Consider the following 26,570-nt stretch of genomic DNA (forward strand, 5'->3'; position numbering starts at 1 on the left):
CTGAGTTATTCTTTGCATTGTGCCAAGTACAGGATGAAATACAAGTCAGAAAGGGAGGATCGCTTACCCCCTGCAACAAACCACATGGATGTGAGAATCTGCATGCTCCATAGTTGTGCATGCTGATCACTTTGCCTCCATACTTCATTGGTAAGAGTTTTTTTCATATATGATGGTATGTATACTCAAAGCAGACAGGTATACCCTGCTATCCACTGAGGGTGTGTTCCTGTAAAGTGTGATGGTTAATTATTCAACTAACAGGAAGGGAGTCTGTGTGTGGGGTTTGAGAAACTCACACAACTGAAAAACACAGGGACAGTAGGTCACTGACAATAACATAAGGTCTTCTGATTCCAGTATCACTGCTGAAAAAAGCAAGATTTCAGTGGTATGAGTGAAGAGCAGAGGCAAGAGGGATGCTGCTGCATAGCCATACTCAAGGTTCTCAGTACGTTTCTGCTAGTGTTTGTGTGATACACAAATAATATATTAGTGGAATATTTAAAATACTGTGTCATGGACTACTGTGTTTATATTCTCAGCAGTAATTTTAGCACAAACAGGTGCTTGGCAGGAACAGTTTGGTATGACTGGATGGCTCAGGGTAGTTTTGATGGAAGAAGGAATGGTTATGACAACATTTAGCACAGACAATATGAAATGATTGATGATGAGCCTCCAAAATGACAGTAGAAAAATGACAGACACTGGGGAGCTGTTCACCTGAAGTCTGATGCATACCGAGGGGAGCAATGTAATGTGCAGCACATCACCCTACTTGAGTCTTCCTCGTGTAGAAGAGGTCATTGCAAGTCCGGTAGCAGTTACACTAAAATCACAAGGCTGTACATATTCTCCATGTCCTGGTTTCAGTTAGGACAGAGTTAAGTTTCCTCCTAGTAGCTGGTAGGGTGCTATGTTTTGGATTAGGATGAGAAGAGCGCTGATAACATGCTGACGTTTTAATTGTTGTAGAGCAGTGCTTACACCAAGCCAAGGACTTTTCAGCTTCTCGCTCTGTCCTGCTAGCGAGCAGGCTAGGGATGCAGCAGGAGCTGGGAGGGGACAGACCCAGGACAGCTGACCCAAACTGGCCAAAGGGGTATTCCATACCATCTGACGTCATACTGAACAATATATAGGGGTGGCTAGCCGGGATGGGGGCGGGGCCGGCTGCTCGGGGATAGGCTGGGCATCGGTCAACGGGTGGTGAGCAATTGCATTGTGCATCACTTATTTCGTACACATTATTATTATTAATACTATTATTATTATTATTATTATTGTTATTATTTTTCCTGTCTTAATAAACTGTCTTTATCTCAACTCACAGGCTTCACTTTCCCGTTTCTCTCCCCCATCCCAGAGAGGGAGGGGGGAGGGTGAGCGAATGGCTGTGTGGTGTTTAGCTGCCAGCCGGGCTAAACCACAACACTCCAGAATGCAGTTATTTCCTGTTTCATATCATTCTGTTTTCCTAGTTGTTACTGTCTTTTGATCCTTACCCTGTTTAGAAAAGCTTGAGATCATTCAGAACCTAACTGGAAAGATATTTAGGAGACTTGGTGTCTGTTGCAGAGAACCGACCACGACTTTTTGAGACTACTGTGCCATATACTTTCTTTATATAGTTACCTTCGGATATGAAATTGCTGCATGCTATGGTGAAATATAGAAATGTTTGAGCTGATTTTCTTCAGATGTCTTGATGTGGAGAGGTAGCCCAGCCTCTTTAGCCCAGAGCTTCCCGTGCAACAGAGTGAGTGATCTCATGTACCGCTCCGTGTTGTCACAGTGAAAACACTCCTTGTACTTCTGCTAGTGTAAGAAGTCTGCACTTTGAAACTGCAGGCACACAATATGCACAATGTAATATACCAGGTACTGTAGACATATTCATGTTGGTATTTTCCTTTAATTCTAGAAAGAACATGGAAATCCCTACATGTTCCTCATGACTGTGCTATTGCTTATGGATCTTCCTTACAATATTATTGTTCTACATTCCTCAGTGTAGAATCCCTGCTACTACTGTTTAAGAGATAATGTGAGTGGGATTCATCCTCCACAATTGTAAATGTTTATGGCAGGATTAGGCTTCCTTTAGGCTCCCTTTATAGTAGCTGAAAAATGAATGAATTCTTTTAGAGTGTGGTTTATGTGACTCCAATTTCAGATGCCTACTTTAAGATGAGTTGTTTTCTAGAAGGAAGTGTCTATGTGTCTCCATCAGCTGTAAAGGGAATTTAGATGATTAACTCCAGTTACAGTGTTTACAAGACTTCTATCTATATTTCTCCAGAAGAACTTTGTTTTGTGTATATTGCTCTTTATTTATTTATTTATTTAAATGGAATTTTGGTTTGACTGGACTTTTGCAATATAGTAATAGGCATTTATTTTTGCCTGATAACCACCTTCAGTAACTCATACAATAGCATGCTTGGAAAGGTCCTTTCTTTTCCTGCTCTCATAGGTCTGTTGCTCATAGCAAACACAGTGATGAGGAATTCTCACAGCATGGAATGTTAATGAGGTTTCAATTTGGGGTGATGGGGAGGGCAAAAGTGCTGGTGGTACCTGTGGTCCTATAGCATAGGGAGTAAAGCCTGTGAATATTCAGATTACCTGTCAGGATTATCAATGTCCTGAATAATAATCGTTCTTTGAAACTGAAGGCCCCCTTTTCTGTCTCAAGTACATTGCTTTCTGCTGCCTGGCACCTTGGGTCATGGGAAAATTGCACTCCCAGTTGCTTTTGTAGAGCTGTAATGGGCAACTCTCTCCTGTCCTGCATGCTGACATGAACAAGCACTTCATAAACTACCTAAATGCCTAAAAGTTTAAGCTCTTCCTGGCTTTTGCATTTCTGGGGGTGTCATCTGCGTGCAAGTGCTCGAAATTGCTCTGTGACTTTACACTACATTTTAGTAGCTTTCAGAGATGCATTGTAAACGAGCTCATACTGTGAATTCAACTAACCTTAGGATATATCCTGCACCAGCTAACTTGTGTAGATGCCACCCATCACTGTGTCATCTAAGACTTAGTGCTGTGTCATAAGGGCATTGCCAAAAGCCCCCCACCCTGATATTTCTAATACTTCTTCCCTGGAATGAACTCTTAAACCCTTCCCAGAACCAGCTGCACAGCAGATGCTACTTGATTTGATTTGCTTGCACAAAGCTTAGATGTTCTGTTTTGGTAGGCTCCTCCTTAGATGTATGAAATCAATTCCTGTACTGGAAATATCTTCATGTGGTCATCAGTTACAGTCTAGCTTTGTTTCACACATGCAGAACTAATGAGTTCAATGGCCCTATTAAACAAATAGGCATAGACACATGACACAGGTACAGTAGCAACATTTGGGCCAAAGCTACTAGATAGAAATAAGCTCACTAACTCAGTCTCTTAACCTTTCTCTAAGCTTTCCATGTTCACCTATTCATATAGTCTCCCCTTGTGAATTGGCTTTGTACATGGCTAAAGAGGAATGAACTTAAAAGAAGAACCTTGTAGGGAATCCATTTTTTTTCACCCTTTTGGATACAGCTGTCCTCTGCACATTAATTACAAAACACAAACAGACAGAGTTTATTTTATTTGTATATGTAATACATAAGAAGAGTAAAACAAAAAACAAACACCCCCCCAGCAAAACAAAACAAAAACAAACAAACAAATAAAAAAACCCACCAAAGTTGCTATCTACCTGTTACTGTAATGACTGTGGTTAGGTCTTTGGAAGATCTAGTACACATTACATTACAGCAAAGGCTAGAGATGTAATTATTATTTTTTTTGTTGTTTTTTGTTTGTTTTGTTATGTTTGTTCACTTATTTGTGTGTTTTCATATACATAAAATTTCTTCCTATATGTTCACACATAGATGAACCACATCATAAATCCTCTGTAACAGTGAACCTGTTACTCAGTCACACACTTCATTATTCAAAATTAATACTTCTGCCTATTGCAGTCTGGATTTATGTAGAAATGTAATATGTATGTTATCCACTATAGCAGCTAGGGATTTTCCTTCATGTAACATAATATGCAAATGATATAAGTTACAAACTTGCAAAGGTAAAATAAGATTGGGATGGTGTCAGATGCTTCTTTTAAGAAGTTATATGATAAATAAATTTGTTTTATTTGACAAAACCGGGACAGCAATATATATTATAAAAATCATAGACATAAATTACATATTCAAACTGGGACTTTGAATAGTCATTAAAAAAAAATAATCCATTTCTCCAGATGGCACTGAGAGATCTCACTAGGAACACATAATGTGATTCTTGACATGGTTTAAGTGCTATATAAAGATAAATTGTTCAGAGACTGAACAACAGTGGCTTGTATGTTGGTTTTAGTTATGTCATTGTTACTACATATCTAGTTGAATATTATGGAAGAGATAACTGATCAAAGAATTCCTTTTATTGAATCATAGAAATGTTTATTAGAAGAAGGTGGGAAGGTTTATTCATTGGTTGGTTGTCTTTGTTTGTTTGTTTGTTTGTTTGTTTGTTTTTGAAGTTCTGTAGTTCAACTTCATGCTAGAAGTGGGAACATCACCACCATTAGATCAGGTTCTGTCCAGCCAGATCTTGAAAGCCTCGGTGGAGAGAGCTCCCACAGCACTTCTGGGCAGCCCTTTCCTGTGCTATACTGCACTGTGGAAAAGCCATTCCTCATGTACAGCCTGAGCCTCCCAAGGTGAAATCTGTGCTCCTTGCTACATCATAGCAGTACTGAGAAGAGACTGAAATTCTGGCTGTAATGTTTTTGTAACTCCCTTCAAGTATTTGTAGTTTGTGACTGGAACATCCCTTAGGGTGCTGTTTATCGGCCCAAATGAACAGTTCTTCAGCTTGGAATCATAGAAACACAAGGTTGGAAAGGACCTACAAGATCATCTAGTCCAACCATCCTCCTATCACCAGTACTACTCACTAAGCTACTAAATCATATCTCGTAGCACCTTGTCCAGGCGCTTCTTGAACACTGTGAGGGATGGTGACTCCACTACCTCCCTGGGCAGGCTGTTCCAGTGCCTGACCACTCTTTGAGAGAAAAAGTTTTTCCTGATATCTAATCTAAATCTCCCCTGGCCCAACTTGTGGCCATTTCCTCGAGTCCTACTATTTGTTATCTGGGAGAAGAGGCCGACCTCCTCCTCATCACAACCTCCCTCCAGAAAGTTGTAGAGTGCAATGGGGTCTCCCACTTCTCACATTTCATCTGCTCTCGGTCCCTGACTATTTTAGTAGCTACCTAACCAGTCCCCTCTAGTTTCTCAGTATCCCTCCTAATCATGTGATTGGGGAGGACATGCCATAACAGGCATATTATTTCATGTGTGGCCTCACCAGTGCTGAATACAGGGTGATAATTAATTCCTCTGATATGCTGGACATAGTCATAGTCATAGTTCAGCCCATTTCAGAGTCGTATGAGCTGTATTGAGAGCACATTGTTACCTTACATTCAACCTGCCAATCACAGTAGTATTCACCAACTTTTCATGCTACTCAGGTAGCTGGTTACAAGCTGTTATTGATGCATAGGTTTGATCGTCCCCCGGTACATAATATTACACCTTTCCTTGCTGAACTCCATGAGGTTTCTGTTTGCTTACTCCACAGATTAAGGTCCAGGAATGAACCATGTAATGGTCCAGTGGATTTGAAAGAAGACAGTATTCAGAGATGTGTTGTCAATTGCAATATCAATTTGTAATAATGACAGCAAATGTGTAGTATGAATCCTAGGAGGTCTGGGGGGATTCTTTTACTCGGCTGGGCAGCTGAACTCCGCCACAACCACCCTCTCACACCCTTTCCTCAGAAGAAGAGTGGGAGAAGAAAGTATGCTGGAAAGGAGAAAAACAGGCTCAGGGGTTGAGATAAAGATAATTTAATTAAAGAGAAAAGGAAGAGGGAAAAAAATCCAAAACAACAACACAACAAAACAAACCAAAACAAAAGAAAAAAAAAAGGCTGTGTGAAAGGACAGAGAGAGAAAAAAAATATATTCTCTACTTCTCATCAATGAGCAATGTTTGGCCACATCCTGGAAGCAGGGCCTCAATACAAGCAGCAGATGTTCGGGACATTTTCATATTGAGAGTCCCTCCTCTTCTCCTTCTCCTTTCGCACCTTTTATTGCTAAGTATGACACCACAAGGTAAGGAATATCCCTTTGGTCAGTTTGGGTCAGCTGCCCTGGCGATGTCCCCTCCCCACCTCTTGCCCACCCCCAGCCTGCTGGCTCTGGGGGGGTTGGAGAGAGTCCTGATGCTGTGCCAACACTGCTCAGCAACAGACACAACACTGGTGTGATACCAGGGCTGCTCTAGATACACGTGCAGAGCACAGTGCTGTGTGGGCTGCTGCAGGGAAAGGGAACTCCATCCCAGCCAGATCCAGTACAGAAGCATTACAACTTTTTTTTTTTTTTTTTTTTATGTATATATTTCAACTAGTATGAACACTAGAAAGTAAGGGAGCCAATGGGAATTTTGTGTTTAACTTATAGGTGTCATTGCTTTGAGTGGAGAATTCTATCAAAAAACATTGGTCAAAACACTTGACCTGACATTTGACAAGTTTCAATGTAGAAAATGCATGAGTATCTTTAAAGCAAAACTGTTTCATAGTCAGACATACAGAAACAGAATGTATCAGGGCTTGGGAGAGGTAAGGTTTGGGCTGAGTACAAACGTTGTCAATTCAGTTTCTACTTGAAAGTAGAAAGGATTCTGTAGTGCCCTCCATCCCTGTAGTGTCCATCCAACCCTTGGATGGATCAGATGCAATATTTTCTGATAAAGTCTATCTTTTCATTAATATGAAAAGTTCATTAATATTTTCATTAATATGTCTGCAGGAACTGAGGATGCCTTATGGATGTGCAGTCCCAGTCTCCGTTCCTGTGTGCCTTAGAGTCTATTCCTTCATTCATTTCAGGTGACCATCACACTAAGCTCTATAGGACTCAGTGCTGTTTTCCCTGGTCATTATGCACCCAGGACTCCAGAACTGTGGTATTTGATCTAGTACAGGCTGCACTGCCCTCACTGCTCTGAAGATGCTCAGCACTGTACTGCTGTGAAGATATTCAGCCCTATCTGACTCAGCAGGGCTACTGAGGTGTGGAGGGGAAAAAAAAAAAAAAAAAAAAAAAAAAAAAAAAAAAAAAAAAAAGGATGCTAGAGGTGGAAGACCACACAAGATAGCAAGGACTCCCTCATTTACTAAAGAAGGGTGAGAGGTCTATTTATTTATTTATTTATTTATTGGTCTTATTTCTTTACTATTTGTGGACCTTTAGCTGATGATTACAAGAATCAAGAAAACCTAGCTGCACCCTAGCAAAGGATACCTTTCCAGCTCCATATTCTGGGATGTTGTTACACTAAGATTTGCTCTATGAAAAATAATACAACTTCAGAAGACAACCTAAAAACAAAAGGTGATAAAGAATCTCTCTCTGTATGTGAAAATGTGTCTCTGATGTGCATTAGTTGTATAATACTTGGGGATGGGCTAATGACATGCCTCTTAGCCCAAATGTTACCCAGATGAAAAACTGCTTCTTTTAAGGCCAGTTCTATTACAGTTTGGAGGAATATATAATAAATTATAATAAAAATAAATAAGCATGCAAATTAATAAATAAAAGACCTCACTGGCACAAGTTGTTGCATATGAAACTTTAGCATACCTTATTTATTTTGCATTGCTAATGCAAATGACTTCCATTTGTAAACCAACTTTTAAAATGTGAGTTATTTTACTGTGGCTATTAACTGACAGTTGTCTTCTAAACACCAATCAATAGGAAAAAATTTATTCTATTTGTTCCTTAATTTCTGAATAGCTCCCTGATATTCAGCTTTGCTCATTTTCCATTTCACAGCCTGAGCTTACTTTAACTGAAACTGCCAAACAGTAATTCAGCTCTTAACTAGATTTGTGGTGGTGAGACAGAGGGTAACATAGAAAGGCAGAACTTATTGGCACAATTCATCATACTAGTTTATTGCACACTCGAGCCTACTGGGCAGGAAATGCTATTAAATTGGAAGACATATCTGATCCTTCTGAATTTGGCAGGATGAGCACCTTAAATCTCTGGAAGATCTGATGTGCTCAACTCACATTTTGTCAGTCCCCCAACTGACTGCAAGAATGCAGGTGGTCCAGGTTATGCTCTGCTAGGGACTACAGCTGGCATTATGCTCACACTAGCAATGGTACGCTTTAAGGGATAATGTGTAGAAGGCAAACAGTCATGACAAAAATTATGCCTACCTGTTATTCTGGGGGTTGGGGAACAACAACAGCTATTTGGTTATTGCATGTCAAACACTGCTAGAATAAATGCCAGCCACTGTTAGAAAAGTGAAGCGCAGAATCTATGTTTATTTCTGAGTAGGTAGATCAGTACTAGTAACCTGACATATCGAAACACAAATGGAGATAAAACATGAACTGCATAGCAAACCAATAATTGAAAACTGTGCAGTTACTGAAGGGAAGTAAGATGTCCTACTGCAAGTTTATGAAAATCTATGGAAGAATTAAGTAGAATTAAGTATACTTCTTGTTTGTGAAATAAAATGTCTTTCGGGAAAAAAAAAAAGAAAAGAAAAAAAAAAGCCTTAGTGGTAAGACCATAAAGAAGGTGTAACAAGTTTTGACAGGGAAATCCCTAGTGCACTTCCAGAGAAATCTGGGAAGTTTCTCCTTTATCTGTGGCCCAGCTATCAACTCCATTATTACTATGGACTGGAATCCTGAAAAGGAGCAGGGATTTCACATCTGAGTTGGCTGAGACCTGGCAATTCTGTGGTAATAAATGTACAAAGGAAGGAATTAAGTTGCATTCCAAGAAGACACACTTAATAAGAAGGGACTGCCAAAGAAATTATATTTGTAAAAATGCAGAGAATAATTTTATCAAGAAATTTCATTGTGTAAGCAAATCCAAAGAACTAGCTTTCTAATAAAAAAAATGGATTAGAAGAGTTTTGAAGACAAATTTGATCACAGGTTTTAAATTATGAAGTGTTTATATTTAAGCAGTTTTTGCTACAGACACAGCTTATTTCTGGATTTATTTTTAAATTGTATAGGATATTCTTTCCACTTTGTATGAGCCCCATGAGTAAGCCTCAGTTTCAAATCTCTTAGCTTACTGGCTGCTTATAATCACTATAAAAAATACGTTTAAAGAATCTTCTGAAATTCTTTTTAAAAACACCCTGTCAGAAGGGTACCACACTATGTATCAACTCTTAGGTGGATTTTCAGATATTTGTTTCTATTGTTCTAAGTTTTCATCTTTCATAAGAAAATACAGTCACCAATATATGCACACAATACTTGCATTTTCTGTTAATGTGTATTTATTTGTATCCAGAAATACAAATGTTGGGATCAAAATACGAATATAAATAGTATTCTAGATGCACAGCCCTACTCCTTAACACAAAGTAAAGTGGAATAGATGTGGTCAATAGGGCAAAGTCATTTTCTGAGAACTTGAGGAGATGAAGCACACAGGTGTTTGACTTTTCTGGTTAGGTCATTCTGGGGGATCACTAGGATGGCTATCTAACTTAGAATGACAAACTGATACTAGTGCTACCTGTATTATTCAAGGCACATTGGGCACATAATTGTACTTTCATTTCACTATGACATCACAAGCTGCACTGCTAGCAAAGAAATCACAGACCCCTAAGAAAAACTTAGTAAGGAAGGATAATTAGAAATCTAAAGTTGTATTTGTGTTCAATAAGAAAATTCAATTTGGCACATACTTGGCAGAGTTTATGTGATTACTAAAATTGCACTCACCTGAAAATAATAAAAAAAAAATCCATATGTTGTCAAGTATTGGAAGAAAAAAATGTTTTGAAAAGAGCATACTGAGAGTTTAAAACAGGATTGTATGAGACAGTTGGTGACTGCCTGTGATAGTCACAGACTGGACTCAGATTCCTTACAGCCTGATGTTCCTACCTGTGACAACCACCTGTTGGCTCATGATTCAGGGTTACTATTGCACACGAGCATGAATGACAATAAAGTCACAGGACTCCTTAAAAACTATAAAAGAGAATATGGAGGCTGATACTGTAATCTCTCTGCACAAGATTTGCCACTTTTTTTCAGGGGAGCATAGCTTTGTGGAAAGTTATTCTGAAATGTTGTTCCCTTTTGGAGCACTCTGGTAGTGTTGTACTTCACCATTCTGCCTGTGTAATTCTATTGTATGCAATTATTCTACCAACTTTCTATGAATTCAAAAGGAGCTCACACTGTAATGATCCCATATTGTCTTTATGTATAGAATAGACTGTAACATGCTCTTTGCCGCATTCCTTTCTCAGCGATATTTTTCAAATCTGGTGTCAATATCAGTATCTCCATTTTCTTTGAAGGTGCAACTTAGAAATTTTTGCATTTACCTGTTCTAGGCCTCTTACTTTACATACATAAATTGCAAACCTCTATCTGTGCTTTTAGGCCAGTCAATGGGTAGTCAACCCATCCAGAACAAAGCTCTTCCCTTTTGCGTGTAAGAATATTTTAACCTAACTCCCTCTTCTGGTCAACAGCATTGGTTGATGAGTTTTTGACTCAGGTAGACCTGGAGACCTTCTCTTTTAAAACTAGTAATCATAACACAGTCTCAATAACAATCAGTCACCAGCTTCACTGTGGATATTTCATCCTTTGTATTTTATAATATATTGTGTCTGTACAACTTCACCTATCCCAAACATTGCCAAAGGCTGCAAGAAGGTAAAGAAACACTAAGAGAATATTGATTGCCTTGAAGAAGCTGTTGGAATTACTAATGGGGGCACTTGGGTTCCCCTACAGGAAGCTCTGCAGCCTGGCTTAGGCTTCCAAGAAAAGCTGAATTCTGTGAGTGCTTTGATGGCATCAAATAGGCTGTTGTGGCTTCTCTGGCTAGTGTCATTCGTTACCTAGATAAAAAAATACCTGCATTACTGCCTGGTTTGCCTGTCTCAGTCCTTGAGAAATCCTGTTGAAGGCATATGAATAAACATAAGCACAGATCTTCCACTCTTTTACTTTGTCCTTCATAAACAGCAAATGATTAGAAGATCAGAACACATGCTTTGACAGAAAGTAGAGTATTCTCAAGTGTCTAGCTTTGAAGCACAGAACTTCAGGATGAATTTTATTGTCTAATTTCATATATATTCTGGGAAAACCCTCGAGGAATCTAGATACATACAGACACTGACTTGAGGACCCACAACAAAAGAGAAAAACTAACAGAAAGTAAAGCTTGTAGAAAGGAATGCATAATAACAGAACTTGGATATATCTCTTGAGGAATGATATTGGAAACTAGCGAAGTGCTGGAAGTCAATCATAATCCAAAACCATTTAAACAAACAGCTACTAGGTAAATTGGATTATTAGAACCCATATTTAGGAGTTATTGTTAAGCCCTAATTTAGAACTTAGTCCTAGACTGTGTTATAGGGCATCATATCTCTTCCAGTAAGCCACCACAGGTACACTGTATAAAATTTCACTAACTTGTCAAAGCAATAATTCTTTTTTTTTTTTTTTTTTCTGTTAAAACATGATTTCGTTATAGATACAAAACATTGCTTTATTTTTAACATCCAAAACAATTGCCTAAATTAAGAGAAAAGTAGATTCTCTGTTTATTCTTTCCAGACAAACCATGAATCCCTAGGGAAAAGGCAAGAGTATTAAGGCCACTGAGTCTTGAAGGAAGGCCTTTATTTTTCGCTTATGTACAGGTGTCCCTGAAGAAGACAACAGGCAGAAAATCTTATATACATATAAATAGGCTATAAGACTAATGCCACTATGCTTTTTCCAGTATGGAAGTGAAAGTTTCAAACCTTGCTATTGAATAGGTTAGAAATCAGAATATTTCTGCTGTGATGTGATACAGCCTGCTACTGGATCAGTGGCACTTTTAAACACTGTTTCCAGCAGACCCTATATGAAAATAAATGACATATGCTCTCCCCAGATTGTTTTCTCCTGTGTTCCCCTGTGTTTTCTCTTGCCTTGTGTCACCACAACCAAGTGGTAAGTCATTAGTGAAGGACCATTGCAGGATGGCCACTGTGCATGAGTCAATGTTTCAATCTGTTGGCTCCTCCTCAAATATCTTCTAGAAATACACAGTAAATATTTTGTAAAAGTTGGCAATGAATGCCTTACTAAAAGAACACCCTGTTCTTTGTGCTCTGCTCTGAGCAATTAGATGGTAACACTGTTAGCAGCACTTGCTACTAGTGGTGGAGCAAAGTAAGAGGTAGAAATTAAAAGAAAATAAAAGAGGATTAGAAAGTGTTGGCATTAGTCATATTTTTACAGTGTTGTCCTTGAAATTTGCTCAATGTATTAGAACAATAATATCAGAATAAGCTTCTAATCTAGCACAGTCTCAGACTTCTGGGAAGTGGTGATTGAATTAGCAATTAAATGTTAACTGGAGAGCTGGAGCATGTCAGTATCACAAGTTAGGGCAATACAGTCTACCACAATAAAGTAGAGTGAGAGTTTAACCAATGCCATAGAGCGTGACTATAGCTCTCTGAAACACTCCAGTTTGATGTTCATTTTCTTTCAGTAAGATTAAGCCTGGCAATACTTAATAATTATTTCATTCACTGGCAGAAAATGAACAATGGAGTCTACAAAGACAAGGTTGGTGGGGGAGTAACACTGAGCCCTCCCACATCTATAGATGACAAGTATCGCTACATTTGCCCAGCATTAGCTAGGAGAAGGTTTGTGTCTTGAGCAGCTGGTTCTCTCTGCACATCCCCCATGGCCTCCATTACAAGGAGAGTTAAGGCAAAGCATGGAGATGCCTGTAGCAATAGCTTGCAGTTGCAGTCCCCAACAGCAAAGGGATTGAGCTGATTTTGTGCTTGCCAATGATGAAGGCAAGGAGAGAGGGAAAGAAGGAAAGGAGGAAGAAAAGATCTAAACTGAACCAATAGAAGAAAAAAAACCTCACCTTTCAACCATGAAATGCCTTTCCAGTGAATGGTCTGTTTTCTGCCTGCTTTAAACAGTCTTTTAGAAAATGACCTGGATGAGGTAGACATCAGCCTTGAGCTGATGCTCAGCACTTCTCAAGTGGAATGAAGTTGCTGAGTGAAGAAGGAAGGATTTTGCTAAACTGCTGAAATTCCACTGCAGTTTTCTTGCTAGTTAAGAATTAAGGAACCTACAGACTGCTTAAGAAATACAGAAAAATCAGTCAAGTCTTGGTATGTAAGTTGATGAAACCTAGAACAACGGTGTTCAGGAAGAACTCCAGTAAGGTCACTGGCCCTCTTTCTGACTCAAAGGCCAGGAATAGTATATCTTTCAATATCAAGAAATGCTAAAGGCACTGATGTAAGAGGCACAAAGATTTCACTGCTACCTTGAAAAAAAATCACTTACTTGAGTAAACATCTAAGATCATTGGACATGGCTTGCCTTTTCTTTGTGCTTTATGGAAATCCAGAAAAAGCAGCCAATGGGAAAAGTACAGTGAATTATGGGCAGCCTCTACAAGTTGCAGTGAATGCTTGGTTGACAGTTTAGTAGGTAACACCAACTGTCCAGACGGTGAGGCTGATGAAATCTGTCTTAAAACATTTAAAATCTTCCTTCCTACAGAATAACCAGTATGGCAACTATGATTTTTCCAGAGTTATCTTGCACTTGTTCATTTCAAGCATGGGCAAGCCAGTCATCTTTCTAGGTGTATGGTGAAATTTGGTGCAAAAAGGAGGTAAGCATCCTTCCATAGGTCACAAAAAGATTGGGGAAGGTGAGTTGTAATAAATTCATGCAGCAACATGAGGTTTTAGGCTCATAGACAGATTAGAGATGTAAAAGTGTTAGAGATAGTTATCTGAGTTATTTGGCAGGATGCTTCCAGTTCCTGAAATATCATTTCCTATCAGCTAAAGGCTCATATGTCACTGCTGTTCCAGCTGACGAATATGTAAACCACTAGGTGGATGATTTGGAATTAGCTGTCAGTAGATGGTGGGAAAAACAGAATAAGAGGAGTGGGACAGCAATAAAAACAATCTCCTCCTCCTGTTTTTGTTTCACATTACTTGTCACTGTCTCTGTGAAGACAGTTCTGGATTTTTGGATTCCTCTTGCTGTAATTGTAATCATTTTTATTGACCCAATATACAAGTGAGAGTTGATGAGGGAGGAAAGAAGAATCTGAAAGAGAAAAAAAGGGTTAACAAAATGCCTAAAGAGATTTAATCTACAGCCTTTCTTGATTAGAAAGTTACACTAAAATTGTGTAGAGTACTTCAGTTCCACAGTACTGCTAGACATGGAGGCAGCATAAACAGGCTGCAAGTTGTTATATACTTATTCTTGGCAGAATGTCTGTAAAAGAAGGAGGCATCAAGGCCAGAAGAATTGAGAAGACTGAATTAAGCTTAACACTAATTTTATACATTCTTAATTGCCTTGAAAATGCTGCTTTTAATACAGGAAAACACTGTCAATCAACTTTTAAGTGAAGAGAGGGAAATAAGAGGTTTTATTTTATGTCTACTCATCTTCTTGGAAAAGTTGGCTGTCTCACAGTGAAGAAAAAAAAAGATAAAAAACCTCACAATCTCTCTGTAACTTCAGAATGGAAAGAATGCAATGTGAAGTTACTTGATTTTGTGTTTTTACATACTTATCCAAATGCAAATGAGTTGATTTTACCTTTTTTTTTTCCTTTTTTTTTTTTTTTCTTCTTCTTCCATTCCCTTTCCTGTCTTGGAAAAGTATAAAATAAGTACTCAATAACAAAAAGAAGTAGCTGAATAATTGCAAGTCATGAGTATGAAATCATCTGATTCAAAAACATTCTAAAAGGCTAAAAGGTGCTTCTTACATTTGTCATGGGACAGTGCACAGTAGTGTTAATCCTTTTCAATTTGCAAAGGAAGAAAAAAGAATATCTGGAGGTTAATAAGGATATTCCTTACTACTACAGAAGGGTCTGGCACACAGGTATATGTGGACCATGTTATCTAGGTGTCTAGAATAATTACATTTTGAATGATGCAGAACCTAGAAAACTTATCTTCCCTGATCTCTACAGTTTCTCATTGCTGCCAAAGCACAGAGCAGTGAAGCAGCAAGAGTAAACTAAGCAACTAGGAGTAAGCAGACAAATGTATTCTGGAACATGTCAGCTTATAGCTACTTGCCTTTTGCTGCCTTGCATACCAAATTTTATTTTATTTTATTTTATTTTATTTTATTTTATTTTATTTTATTTTATTTTATTTTATTTTATTTTATTTTTTGTACTTAAATCCAGAGTAAAATATATTACAAAGTAGAATATGCCCTTTGTTGTCAGTATAACAGAGGAAACCAGTAGTGTCTGCAGATTCTTTCTTGGTTAGGAGCATGGAAAAGAGTGGAATTATATGCTTCCAAGTTCTGCTTATAAGAGCAGTCAGAAAGAAGAGGCAATATAAATGGACTTAACCTTAATCTTTCAAGTAAGGAACTGACAAGACTGTGTGCTTTTAGCTGTAGTGGACAGGCATGAACAGAAGTCTATAAGTACACGCTTATCATCAAAAATAGCATATAACTTCCATACTTACTCCTTGCATGTTCACTGATATGGAATTGCTAAACAAACCTCACTCCACTCATTCAGGATTTAGAACCATAGAATCGTTAAGGTTGGAAAAGACCTTCAAGATCATCTGGTCCAACCATCCCCCTACCACCAATGTCACCCACTAAGCCATGTCCCTAAGCACCATGTCCAACCTTTCCTTAAACATCCCCAGGGACGGTGACTCCACCACTTCCCTGAGCAACCCGTTCCAATGCCTGACTGCTCTTTCTGAGAGGAAATTTAATGGTGGAAGCTACCTCCTTGTGTTTCATCTGTCTAAATTCTCCCACCCAAATCAACTGGTTGTGCAGAGAGTTTGCAGGATCAGGTCCTCAAAAGATAATTGTTTCCAATCTCTTATTTAGGCTTAAGATATTACTGGTATTCTTATAAAATATGGCTGAATGTGGCTGTTAGGATAGATTAAAATGCAATTCCAGATCAGGATATTAAACTTCAATTCAACCTCCTTCTTGCATTACTGAAAATACAAATTTCATTCTTAAATAAAGCCACACTTCCAATGGAGGACACAAAGGTTTACATAGTAGTAGGTTTACAGAGTAATTTGTGACTGAGAGTTAGCAAAAGCTTCAAAAAGTATTTTGAAATCATAAGGTCACTATTGGTTTACAAGACATCAAAATGGGAAGTTTTTTTTTTTTTTTTTTTTTTTAAAAAAGTTTTGATACTGCCCATAAATATTTCTTCTCTGTGTTTGTAATTTGAGTTTCATTAGTTCTTGAGGAAGTGGTTCCCCTCTCTCCCTAAACCCAGTTCTTGTCTCTGATATTTTAGACAAGTGAAAAACAGAAGATAAACTAGGTTTATCTTTCTTATTAGTATTTTTTCTTAATTAAAAATTTGCTGGAAGCACAGGGAAACAGCAATGACAGACTGATGTTTCAAAGAACATGACACCATTTCTGTTCTTTTCTAATTATCATTGCAATAGTTTTTTCTTGTTTGTAGGATTTTCCTTCTGAGGAGACAAGGAACTGCTCTTCAATCAAATCTACTATTTTTATTTATTTATTTATTTATTTTCCAAATACTGTGTGGAAGAAACACACTTTTTCTTTTTTTTTTTTTTTTTTTTTTATTTTGTAAAAGTTTGTTATACAAAGGGTAGTGAAAAGCCATTGCTATCTAGTCTTGAATTTGTTTTGTTCTTTAATAATTATTGAGACAGTCTGTAAAAAAAGTAATCTAGTTTAACACTGTAAAACTAATTTTTGAAAAAAATGGTCCTTTTAAGAATATAATGATCAAAAGTTTGAAAAGTACAAAATACCTCTCTATACTAAAATGTAGTTGATAGTTTAGGAAAGATCAAAACAACCTTCTCTACATGTGGCAGCTATTTCATTGTTTGATCCAGGGGTGACAGTCCCATAAAAGTATTCAGTCTTCAGGTCAGATCCAAGGAATATATGACATAAATAAGGACTGCAAAATTTAACTTTATGGAAGAAATTAAAACGGCCTTTGGCACTCATTTTTTTTTTTTTTTTATTATTATTTTTTTTAATTTTATAAAATAACTTTGGAAGAAAAAAATAGGAATGCATGAGAGCATTTTTTAGTAAATTGCAATCTGAAGAAAGTCACATATTCCTAGTGCTATTATATAGTGATTTTTACTCATGGCCTATCAACTGTGATCTGCTACAATGACACAAACAAGCAGGAATCTTGTCCTGCTTCAAGTAGAGTACTTTAGAAATCAATGACCATCCTGTGTTTAACCAGTCATAAAAAAAGACAGTTAAAAGCTTGAAAAACAGTAGAAGTTATGCCTACAGTTGCCTCAGAGATAGTCAAGTCTTATTTATATCAAAATATTAGCATTCTTAGAACTCTGCCTTTTCATGTCAAATTAAAACCAATACATGTAGGTAAGTAGCTAATTCCATAAATCTCAGACCTTTGCAGTAAGTAGCTTCCCTGTTTTGATCTCACCAAAGACATTATTACTGTCTTTTGGTGGTTTCTCTATATCAAGGAGATCACCAGGAAAATATTTCCCAGAACCTATGGGATATAGCTCAAGCAAGTTTAAATATAAATGGGTGGCTTTAGCTTATTTGGCTTTATTTTTATTTTTTATTGGCTTTAGCTTATTTGCCAGTGACGGTGTATGTTGCTCTGAGCCTCAGGGATATGGCAGCATTTTGAAGAAAGTATGGGAATGAAGAACAAAAATGACATACTTAACCCTTGCCTGAACTGTGTATAGCTTCTATGCCAAGGGAGAATAGTAAGAATTCTAATATACAATAATTGTTTATAAACATCGCTTACACTACAAATTCAGTTGAATTTTGTAAGAATCTTTCCCTTAAAATGAATAGCAGTAAGGAGAGAATTCTTCCACGTTTTTCTTTTTCAGGAAATTACATATTAAAATTCTTCATCAGGCTCTGTGATGGTGAAGGTTAATGTGGCCTCTATAATTTGAGATGAAACTGACCATGTCCTTCACTTTTTCTGCACTTCCACCATCCCTCCACAGTGTGAAAACACCACAGTCTTCACCACTACAGGCAACATTTAAAGATAGAGGTATCCAACCCAGTAGACCAGGTTAAACAGCAGGAAGGATGTAGGAAAAAAGACCCTAGAGTAAGAATCCAGTTCTAAGATGTCTATGTGAATCCGTCCTCTCCTCCATGAGCCTGATTTACATTCTTCATAACAACAGAAAAAGCTCTGGCAGTCTTTCCCATCCAGACATTCATAGACACACGCCTCTTCAAATTCTTGCCAGTACATGGCATTGTTCAATGTGATGACTGTAGTTGGTGGTCTCATATCAAGTACAGAATAATTCTGAGGAGAGAAAAAGAAATCAACAGTTTGATAAACTTTTATGGATGATGCACAATTGATAATCATGGGCAAAAACACAGGAGACATGAAAGATGGTAGGAGTAAGATGTCAATACCATAGGAATTTTAGATTTAGGGAACAACTTTCCCTTGAAGGATGCCTTTTCAGATGAATTTCCATATAGATAATGTGGAGTGGCAAGTTAAATAAGCTGCATTCTCTTAACCTTACCATGATTTGTAAAAACAGATATGGTTAGCAACGGATAACTATGATTTCAACACAGGATTTTAAATGCCACTCCTAGGCATGTGCCCTTACTGGTTTTTGCACTAATCATGCTCAGAAACAGGACACTTGGATATCATGCCTCCTCAGAGTTTGACTCGTGCTTACAGATCTCTCCTTCTTCAGTGAAATCCCTATTTACATTTTGTCACCTTTCCTGTCACACCATTTCCTATTCATGAAAGGTACTTTCTCATGATAGTATCTCTCATCAAGCCAGTCACCCCATCCTCACCAAGGTCACCTCCTCTGCTGTCATCACTAGGAAAGCTAGGAAAGCTCCTATCTGCTTTGCTGCCTGTCTGCACTACCCTGACAAAGCAGACCTCAGCGCCGTCTTCACGGTTTTCTCCAAGTGTTTTCTCAGGGGCCCCACCCCTTCTCATTGTACTAAGCATTGCCATTGCCTGGAGGAGCATGTACCAACAAGCTACTCATGCTCCTGCATCATGCCTCCTTACACTCTGGAGGGAGCTCTCTAGGGAAGTCCAGGCCCCTTCTTCTATGCTTGCTATACAGAATATACCTTCTGTTGAAGGTGTGGAGACGTATATGAAAACTTTCACCCTGCATGTGAAACACGTCACTGTTAAGGTGCCTCATGGGAAATTTTCCTTCTTCTGTTTGATTTTGCATACCAAAATATTACCCATCTCATTACATATGTCTGGTCCCTGAGCTAAGAATTTGGTGTGGGAGCTCTCCTGCTCAGATGTCGGTGTCTATGATGTAGGTAACTACGTCTGAACATAGTCCCTAAGCTATCCAGCCATTTACTTCTTGGACACAATTCATCTCAGTGTAAGTAAATAACTAAAATCTCCCAGGTACATTGTGCAATGAACTGCAAACAGATTCCAGTTTAGAAGCAGATTATTGTGAATCTATTTACTGTGAATGACCATCTCTGAGATTAGATAACACAAATTACACCCTCCTGGTCTTCTCCTTCATTTGTAAAGATTCAGGTGGCTGATATCAGAGTTTTACAATGGGCTGCCACATGGAAAAGGTCTCAGGTTATTGTACATACCTGTAACACTTTGGAGAGAAAAATAGCTATCATTAAAGTATACATGGAATTGTGCTGTACTACTATATCATATATTGCCCATTTCCTGCATGCTTTTTGAAAATTTCCTACTCACGGACTAACTTTTTTATATACCTGGCTACAATTTTTGTTTTAAAAAGGATGAAGGCAAATGTAGATCCCCCATATGATTTTGGAAAATGAAGAGAAAGAAATGCCCTGGTTTTGCAAAGAAAACATTCTCATCTATCAATATATATATTTTTAATTTGTTATTGTTCTGTTCTACCAAGTTTCTGCTCATGGCATAAGATAAATATCCTGATAAAACAATTAGGTTAATCTGGTTGCTTTAATTTCTGTCAGTTAAGAAGGGTCTAGAGCTGACTAGATACCAGGTGAAGGTGAATGGTATCTGCTTTGTCACAGAATCACAGAACCACAGAATGGCTGAATTTGTAAGGCACCACTGGAGGTCATCTGGTCCAACCCCCTACTCTAGCAGGGCCACCCAGAGCAGGCTGCCCAGGACCATCTCCAGGAGGCTTTTTAAAATCTCCAAGGAGGAGACCCCACAATATCTCTGGGCAACCCATGCCAGTGCTCTGTCACCCGTAGGAAGTACAGAAGTGCTTTCTGATGTTCAGAGGGAACCTCCAGTGTTCCAGTTTGTGCCCATTGTCTCTGGTCCTGTCACTGGGCACCACAGAAAAGAGCCTGGCTCCATCCTCTTTGCATCTTTCCTATAAATATTTATAGACACTGGTGAGATCCCCTTTCTCTTCTCCAGGCTGAACAGGCCTAGATCTTAGCCTTTCCTCACGTGTGGGCTGCTCCAGTCCCTTTCAATCATTTTCATTTTCACTGGAATCCCTCCAGTTCATGTCTCTCTTATACTGGGGAGCCCAGAACTGGACACAGTGCTCCAGGTATGGCCCCACCAGGGCTGAGTAGAGGGGAAGGATCACCTCCTTCAACCCATTGGCAGTGCTTTGCCTAATGCAGTCCAGGATACTGTTAGCCTTCGAGGCAAACATTTGATACTATTTCCCAAAGCATTCTGCTAGTGAAACTAGCTGTTCCTGGCTTGGATGGAAGTACTTTTCACTAGGTAGAAAACTGTATGGATGGCCAGGCCCAAAGGGCCATTGTGAATGGAGTTAAATCCGGTTGGCAGCCAGTCACAAGTGGTATTCCCCAGGGCTCAGTATTGGTGTGAGTTATGTTTAATATTTTTATCAATAATCTTGATAAGGAGATTGAGTGCACCCTTAGGAATTTCACAGATGACACCAATCTGGGCAGGAATGTTGATCTGCTTGAGGGTAGGAAGGCTCTGCAGAGGGATCTGGATAGGCTGGATTGATGGGCTGTGCCCATTGTGTCCAGTCATTTAACAAGGCTAAATGCTGGGTATTGTGCTGGGTCACAACAACCCCATGGAGTGATATAGACTTGGGGAAGAATGGCTGGAAAGTTGCCTGGTAGAAAAAGACCTGCAGGTATTGGTCAACAGCCAGATGAACATCGGCAAGCAGTGGGCCCAGATGGCCAAGAAGGCCAATGGCATCCTGGCCTGAATCAGAAATAGAATGGCCAGAAAGACAAGGGAAGTCCAGAGTACTGTGTTCAGCTCTGGGCCCCTGAGCACAAGAGGGACACAGACTGAGGGCATTGGCATTGTTCAGCCTCGAGAAGAGCAGGCTCCAGGGAGGCCTTATAGCAGCCTTCCAGGACCTAAACGGGGCCTACAGGAAAACTGGGGAGGGACTCTTTGTCAGGGAGTGGAGTGACAGGGCAAGGGGTAATGGCTTTAAACAAAGAGAGGGTAGAATTAGATTAGATATTAGGAAGAAAATCTTTACTCAGAGGACAGTGAGGCACTGGCATAGGTTGACCAGAGAAGCTGAGGATGCCCCATCCCTGGAAGTGTTCAAAGCCAGGTTGGACGGGGCTTTGGGCAACCTGGTCTGGTGGGAGGTGTCCCTGCCCATGTCAGGAGGTTGGAACTGGGTGATCTTTAAGGTCCCTTCCAACCCGAACCATTCTATGATTCTAAGTGATTGTCCCTCTGTACTCAGCACTAGTGAGACTACACCTTGAGTACTATGTTCAGTTTTGGGCCTCTCACTACCAGAAAGATACTGAGCTGCTACAACACATTCAGAGAAGAGCAATGAAGCTGGTGAAGGGACTAGAAAATAAAACATATGAGGAGCAGCTGAGGAAACTGGGCTTGTTTAGTCTGGAAAAGAGGCTGAGGGGAGACCTGATCACTGTCTTAGCAACTACCTGAAAGGACATTGTAGTTAAGAGTGTGTTGGTCTCTTTTCTCAGGTGACAAGTGATAGGACATGAGGAAACAGTCTTAAGTTGCACCAGGGGAGGTTTAGTTTTGATATCAGGAAGAATTTCTTCACAGAAGGGTGACTGAGCATTGGAATGGGCTGCCCAGGTGTCATGGTTTTGGCTGGGATAGAGTTAATTTTCTTCATATGTGCTCTCACAATGTTGTGTTTTGGATTTTTGATGAAAATAGTGGTGGTAACACGCCAATGTTTTCAGTTGTTGCAGAGCAGTGCTTACACAGAGCCAAGGACTTTTGAGCTTCTCATTGAACCCCTGCCAGCGTGGAGGATGGGGGTGCACCAGGAGCTGGGAGGGGGCACACCAGGAAAGGTGGCCCAGGCTGACCAAAGGGTTATTCCATCCCATATGATATCATGCTAAGCAATACAAACTGGGGTAAAGAAGGACGGCTATATGTGGGTGTGTGTGACGTTTGGAGTGATGGCCTTTGTCTTCCTAAAAAACTTTACACGTGATAAGCCCTGCTTTCCTGGAAGTGGCTGAACACTTGCCTGCTGATGGGAAGCAGCAAGTGAATTCAATGTTCTTTATTGACTTAACATTTCAGAAAATTCTTTCCAGAGAATGACAACAGTAGGAAGTGTATAAATGCAGTGCCTCCTGTAAGCAATTCATTATCAAAAAGCAGACTTTCAATGCTGTATGAGCTCTTTATAGAATAGAATAATACTTCAGAAAACTTATTATTATTTTTTTAAAAAGAGCATTATTTTAACAATATTTATAGAAGGTGAGCTAGTAACATGGAGCTGGCAGTTGTAAATCATAAAGTTCGGATTATGCAAATCAAGAAATGTGAATACAATGGTTTGGTTCTGTCATTGTACTTATTTGTATCTGGTTGCTGGAAAACAGATCATCCAACCAGCTGATTAATTGGCCCTCTGCCTACTTTGTGTATATGGTAGTATGTATCATGGTTACAGATTTCATACAAAATAGAGACACAATTCTGTGCACAGTTTAAATTTTATTACAGCTGTACTTAAACAAATAGTTACCTGGAAGTTTGGGGAATAGAATTAATTCTATTTGTAGATACAGTACTAACACAACTCTGTGCTAAACTTTGGTTCCTAAATTGTTTGAAAATCCACCTGAAAATTTGCTAAAGATTTTACAGATACACATAAATGAATTATTTTCTATGAAATTCAGTTAAAACTCCACGTACATTTATGATAGGACTTGTGCTTATTACTTTTTAATATAATGTAATGAGAAACTGTAGTGTTACATAAAGCAGACACATGATATTCCTAGGTAGAAATAGCACATAATGTTTACACTTGACTCTTCTCCCTCCCAAATCATTTGATAAGTCCTGATAGAAAGAGGCAGTTATGTTCCTCTACCAAAGCCAAAAACAAACTGACCTTTTAACAAAAAAGAAAAACAATATTTATAGTGAAGTCAAGGTGAAGAGTAACATAGCATTACAGCTTTCTCAGAAATTATTGCAAATAAATGTCAACCATACATTCCAGCCTCCATTGCTATCACAGAATAAAATAGTGTACTTACCATCACATGACCAAAACTGACATCAGGTAGCTTAAATAAAGATAACAAAAGAAATATTCAGAAGAAAACATAATTATTGCTTCATATCCATCTGATGTTCAATAATGTTTCTTAAAATAAACCCTTAAATGCTTTTCTCCATAGAACTATTCATACTGAATATTCAATATACTTAGCATAATATTCTGCACACTTTATAGCTGCGTGAAACCTCAGCAGAATGTGCACCTAGTTTCCATCCACTTTAAGTCTTTACTCAACACTTTTTTTTTTTTTTTTAATTTAGCAAACAATGGCTAAGTAAGGATTTCTTCTTGTGTTAACTTAAATATCATCAATGTTGCATGTTTTCCCGCAGCTTCTTTCACATGTCTGGAAATATATCCAACTCACAAAGATACTAATGACTTTTTCATTCAGTCTTCCTATAGGATGGCAATTTTAGTTTGATCATTAGCAAGTTCATTTTGATTGTCTCATAAATTTCTTTTAGTAACACTCTTCTTTTGCCTTTCTTGTGCAATGCATTTTTACAAGAAGCTATTAGAGGTTTAATGGAGTTTTCATTGACTAAGTTTATGGGTTTCTAGGCTTTCTCTAATTCCATATGTGTTCCGTCTTTTCCTGCATTGGTTTTTCATTCAATCACTTTCTGTAGCTCTTCATTCAATCCATTTCTATCTTATGATCTATGATGCCTTGAACTTAGCCTTCTCTCTCTTCAATTTCCTCCTTCACATTTTTCCTGTTATGCTTCCTATTCCTGTTTTCCTGATTGTTTCCTCCATTGCACAAAATGGCATCCAATCTCTCCAACTACCGATCTCAAACACAGATTTTCCAGTGATGTTGAGTGGACAACCTGCTTCCCCTTCCTGGCATTTAAACTGAGTTTTTTTTTCTTCATTATACTGCCTCCTGCCATTCTCTTAGTCAATTATGATGAACACCAGACAATGCTTCCTACATGGCTGTTTTGATTCTACATAAAAAACTTGTGTGTTTGTTACTCCTGGGAGAGTCTTTTTGTCCAAAAATGCAACCACATGTAAAACCTTTGTAAGTGACCTCATCTGTTTTTGTATGTGGAAACATTTGTGCATAGGGTTAAAAACAAATGCTGGTTCCCCCCCCACACCCCCAGCCCCCCGCCCCCCCCCAAAAAAAGAATGAAATCCCATTTGTAAAGTTCACAAATATTTCTAGACCTGTTAAGCCACAAGATAACATATGAATTTGAATATACATTGATGTACATATAATTGTATAACAAGCTATGAACTCTCTTTCAGTGGAGTCCTTTCTGACTAACAGCACAATAATGGGAGGACAAAAGATACATGGGCAGGGCTGCTGCTTCATGGTCAGCAGATTGCTTCTGTTAGGAGCAAACTTTCTCCATCATCTTTCAGTGCAGATCATACCGTGAACTGGGAAAAGCTAGGATGAGTGGAGTGTCACGGGATTACAGGATGTCACTGAATGATTCTCTGCTCTCAGGGCCAGATACAGTCTCAAAAATAAATTATAGCACTCCCATCTTACCGACTTTTTCTTCTTAGTACAGTTTGGTTTCCTGCAACTGGAGTAGTAGTTGAGGGTTGCATACTCCATCAGAGCAGCAAAGACAAATAGAAAGCATACAGTCACAAACAAATCCATAGCGGTGACATAGGAGACACGGGGTAATGACTTTCTTGCAATGGTACTCAAAGTTGTCATGGTCAATACTGTTGTAATTCCTGCAGAGAAAATCTGATTTTAATTGTATGCAACATCCTTTCTGCAGCCACAGAATAACCTTTGGAAACCAACACATAAAAGAGTGCCGAAGTCTACCCAATTAATTAAAGGAAATTCATTAATTTCATCTGGTAGTATAAAAGCAATGAAAAAAATAACATCAGTAGAACCACCGGTATTTTGTAAACAAATATTTCCTCAGCTGTTTACATTTGTCTTTGCAAAACTGAGATTCCCATGCCTCTCAGTGTGGTTTTCCTCATCTCTTCTTTTTGTGGTCTCAGTTAGGTTGGAGTTGGGGGTTCAGGAGGAGAAAATGAAGAAATTTTTGAAGAAAAGTGTAAAGCTTAAAGGATATTGAACCCAGAACAATTAAAGAAGCAAAGAAAGAAGCAACAACAACAACAACAAAAGTAGAACAACAACAACAAAGAAGGAAACATGGAGTTAATCACAACAATACTGCTGTAATGAAAAATCTTGTACTAGGGAAGGGAAGGGAAGGGAAGGGAAGGGAAGGGAAGGGAAGGGAAGGGAAGGGAAGGGAAGGGAAGGGAAGGGAAGGGAAGGGAAGGGAAGGGAAGGGAAGGGAAGGGAAGGGAAGGGAAGGGAAGGGAAGGGGAGGGGAGGGGAGGGGAGGGGAGGGGAGGGGAGGGGAGGGGAGGGGAGGGGAGGGGAGGGGAGGGGAGGGGAGGGGAGGGGAGGGGAGGGGAGGGGAGGGGAAGGGAAGGGAAGGGAAGGGAAGGGAAGGGAAGGGAAGGGAAGGGAAGGGAAGGGAAGGGAAGGGAAGGGAAGGGAAGGAAAAAGGAAAAAAACTTTTGCTGCAAAGCTCTGACTATGAAAAATATATTTTTTACACCGCTGCTTCCTTGGGATTGCTCCATTGTTATTTTCCTTCTGACTGAGGGAAAACAGACAAAATTCAGATGTAACCTTAATGGAAATAGCCTTTTCAATTTGTACAAAGCATCACATCTTAGATTGATTTAGTAATAATGAATAAAATCAGGATTACTTAGAGTGAAATATCCTGAAACAATAAAACCAGTATTAGAATGAAGTCT

The 26,570-nt window shown here is 38.9% G+C and overlaps 1 protein-coding gene and 1 long non-coding RNA gene across 3 annotated transcripts in view; one reads left to right on the forward strand and one right to left on the reverse strand.

Moving 5' to 3' along the window:
• Positions 1-9,417: 9,417 nt before the first annotated feature.
• On the forward strand, positions 9,418-25,829 carry LOC121059191. Its single transcript, XR_005814456.1, has 3 exons — positions 9,418-12,399; positions 23,745-23,753; positions 25,817-25,829. It is a non-coding gene; the product is annotated as an uncharacterized LOC121059191 (long non-coding RNA).
• The window catches only part of GABRG3 (gamma-aminobutyric acid type A receptor subunit gamma3), a 331,802-nt gene continuing 322,105 nt past the window's right edge, over positions 16,874-26,570 (reverse strand). Inside the window, exons 8-10 of one of the 2 annotated variants that reach the window (XM_040535635.1) lie at positions 25,309-25,505; positions 23,764-23,793; positions 16,874-18,547 (exon numbers count right to left, since the gene is read on the reverse strand). In XM_040535635.1, the coding sequence (XP_040391569.1) occupies positions 18,269-18,547; positions 23,764-23,793; positions 25,309-25,505 (506 nt within the window). In that variant the 3' untranslated portion in view covers positions 16,874-18,268. The remainder of the gene's footprint in view (positions 18,548-23,763; positions 23,794-25,308; positions 25,506-26,570) is intronic. The other variant, XM_040535644.1, reaches the window with a different exon arrangement.

The sequence above is a fragment of the Cygnus olor genome, chromosome 1, assembly GCF_009769625.2.
Source record: "Cygnus olor isolate bCygOlo1 chromosome 1, bCygOlo1.pri.v2, whole genome shotgun sequence".
Classification (NCBI taxonomy): domain Eukaryota; kingdom Metazoa; phylum Chordata; class Aves; order Anseriformes; family Anatidae; genus Cygnus; species Cygnus olor.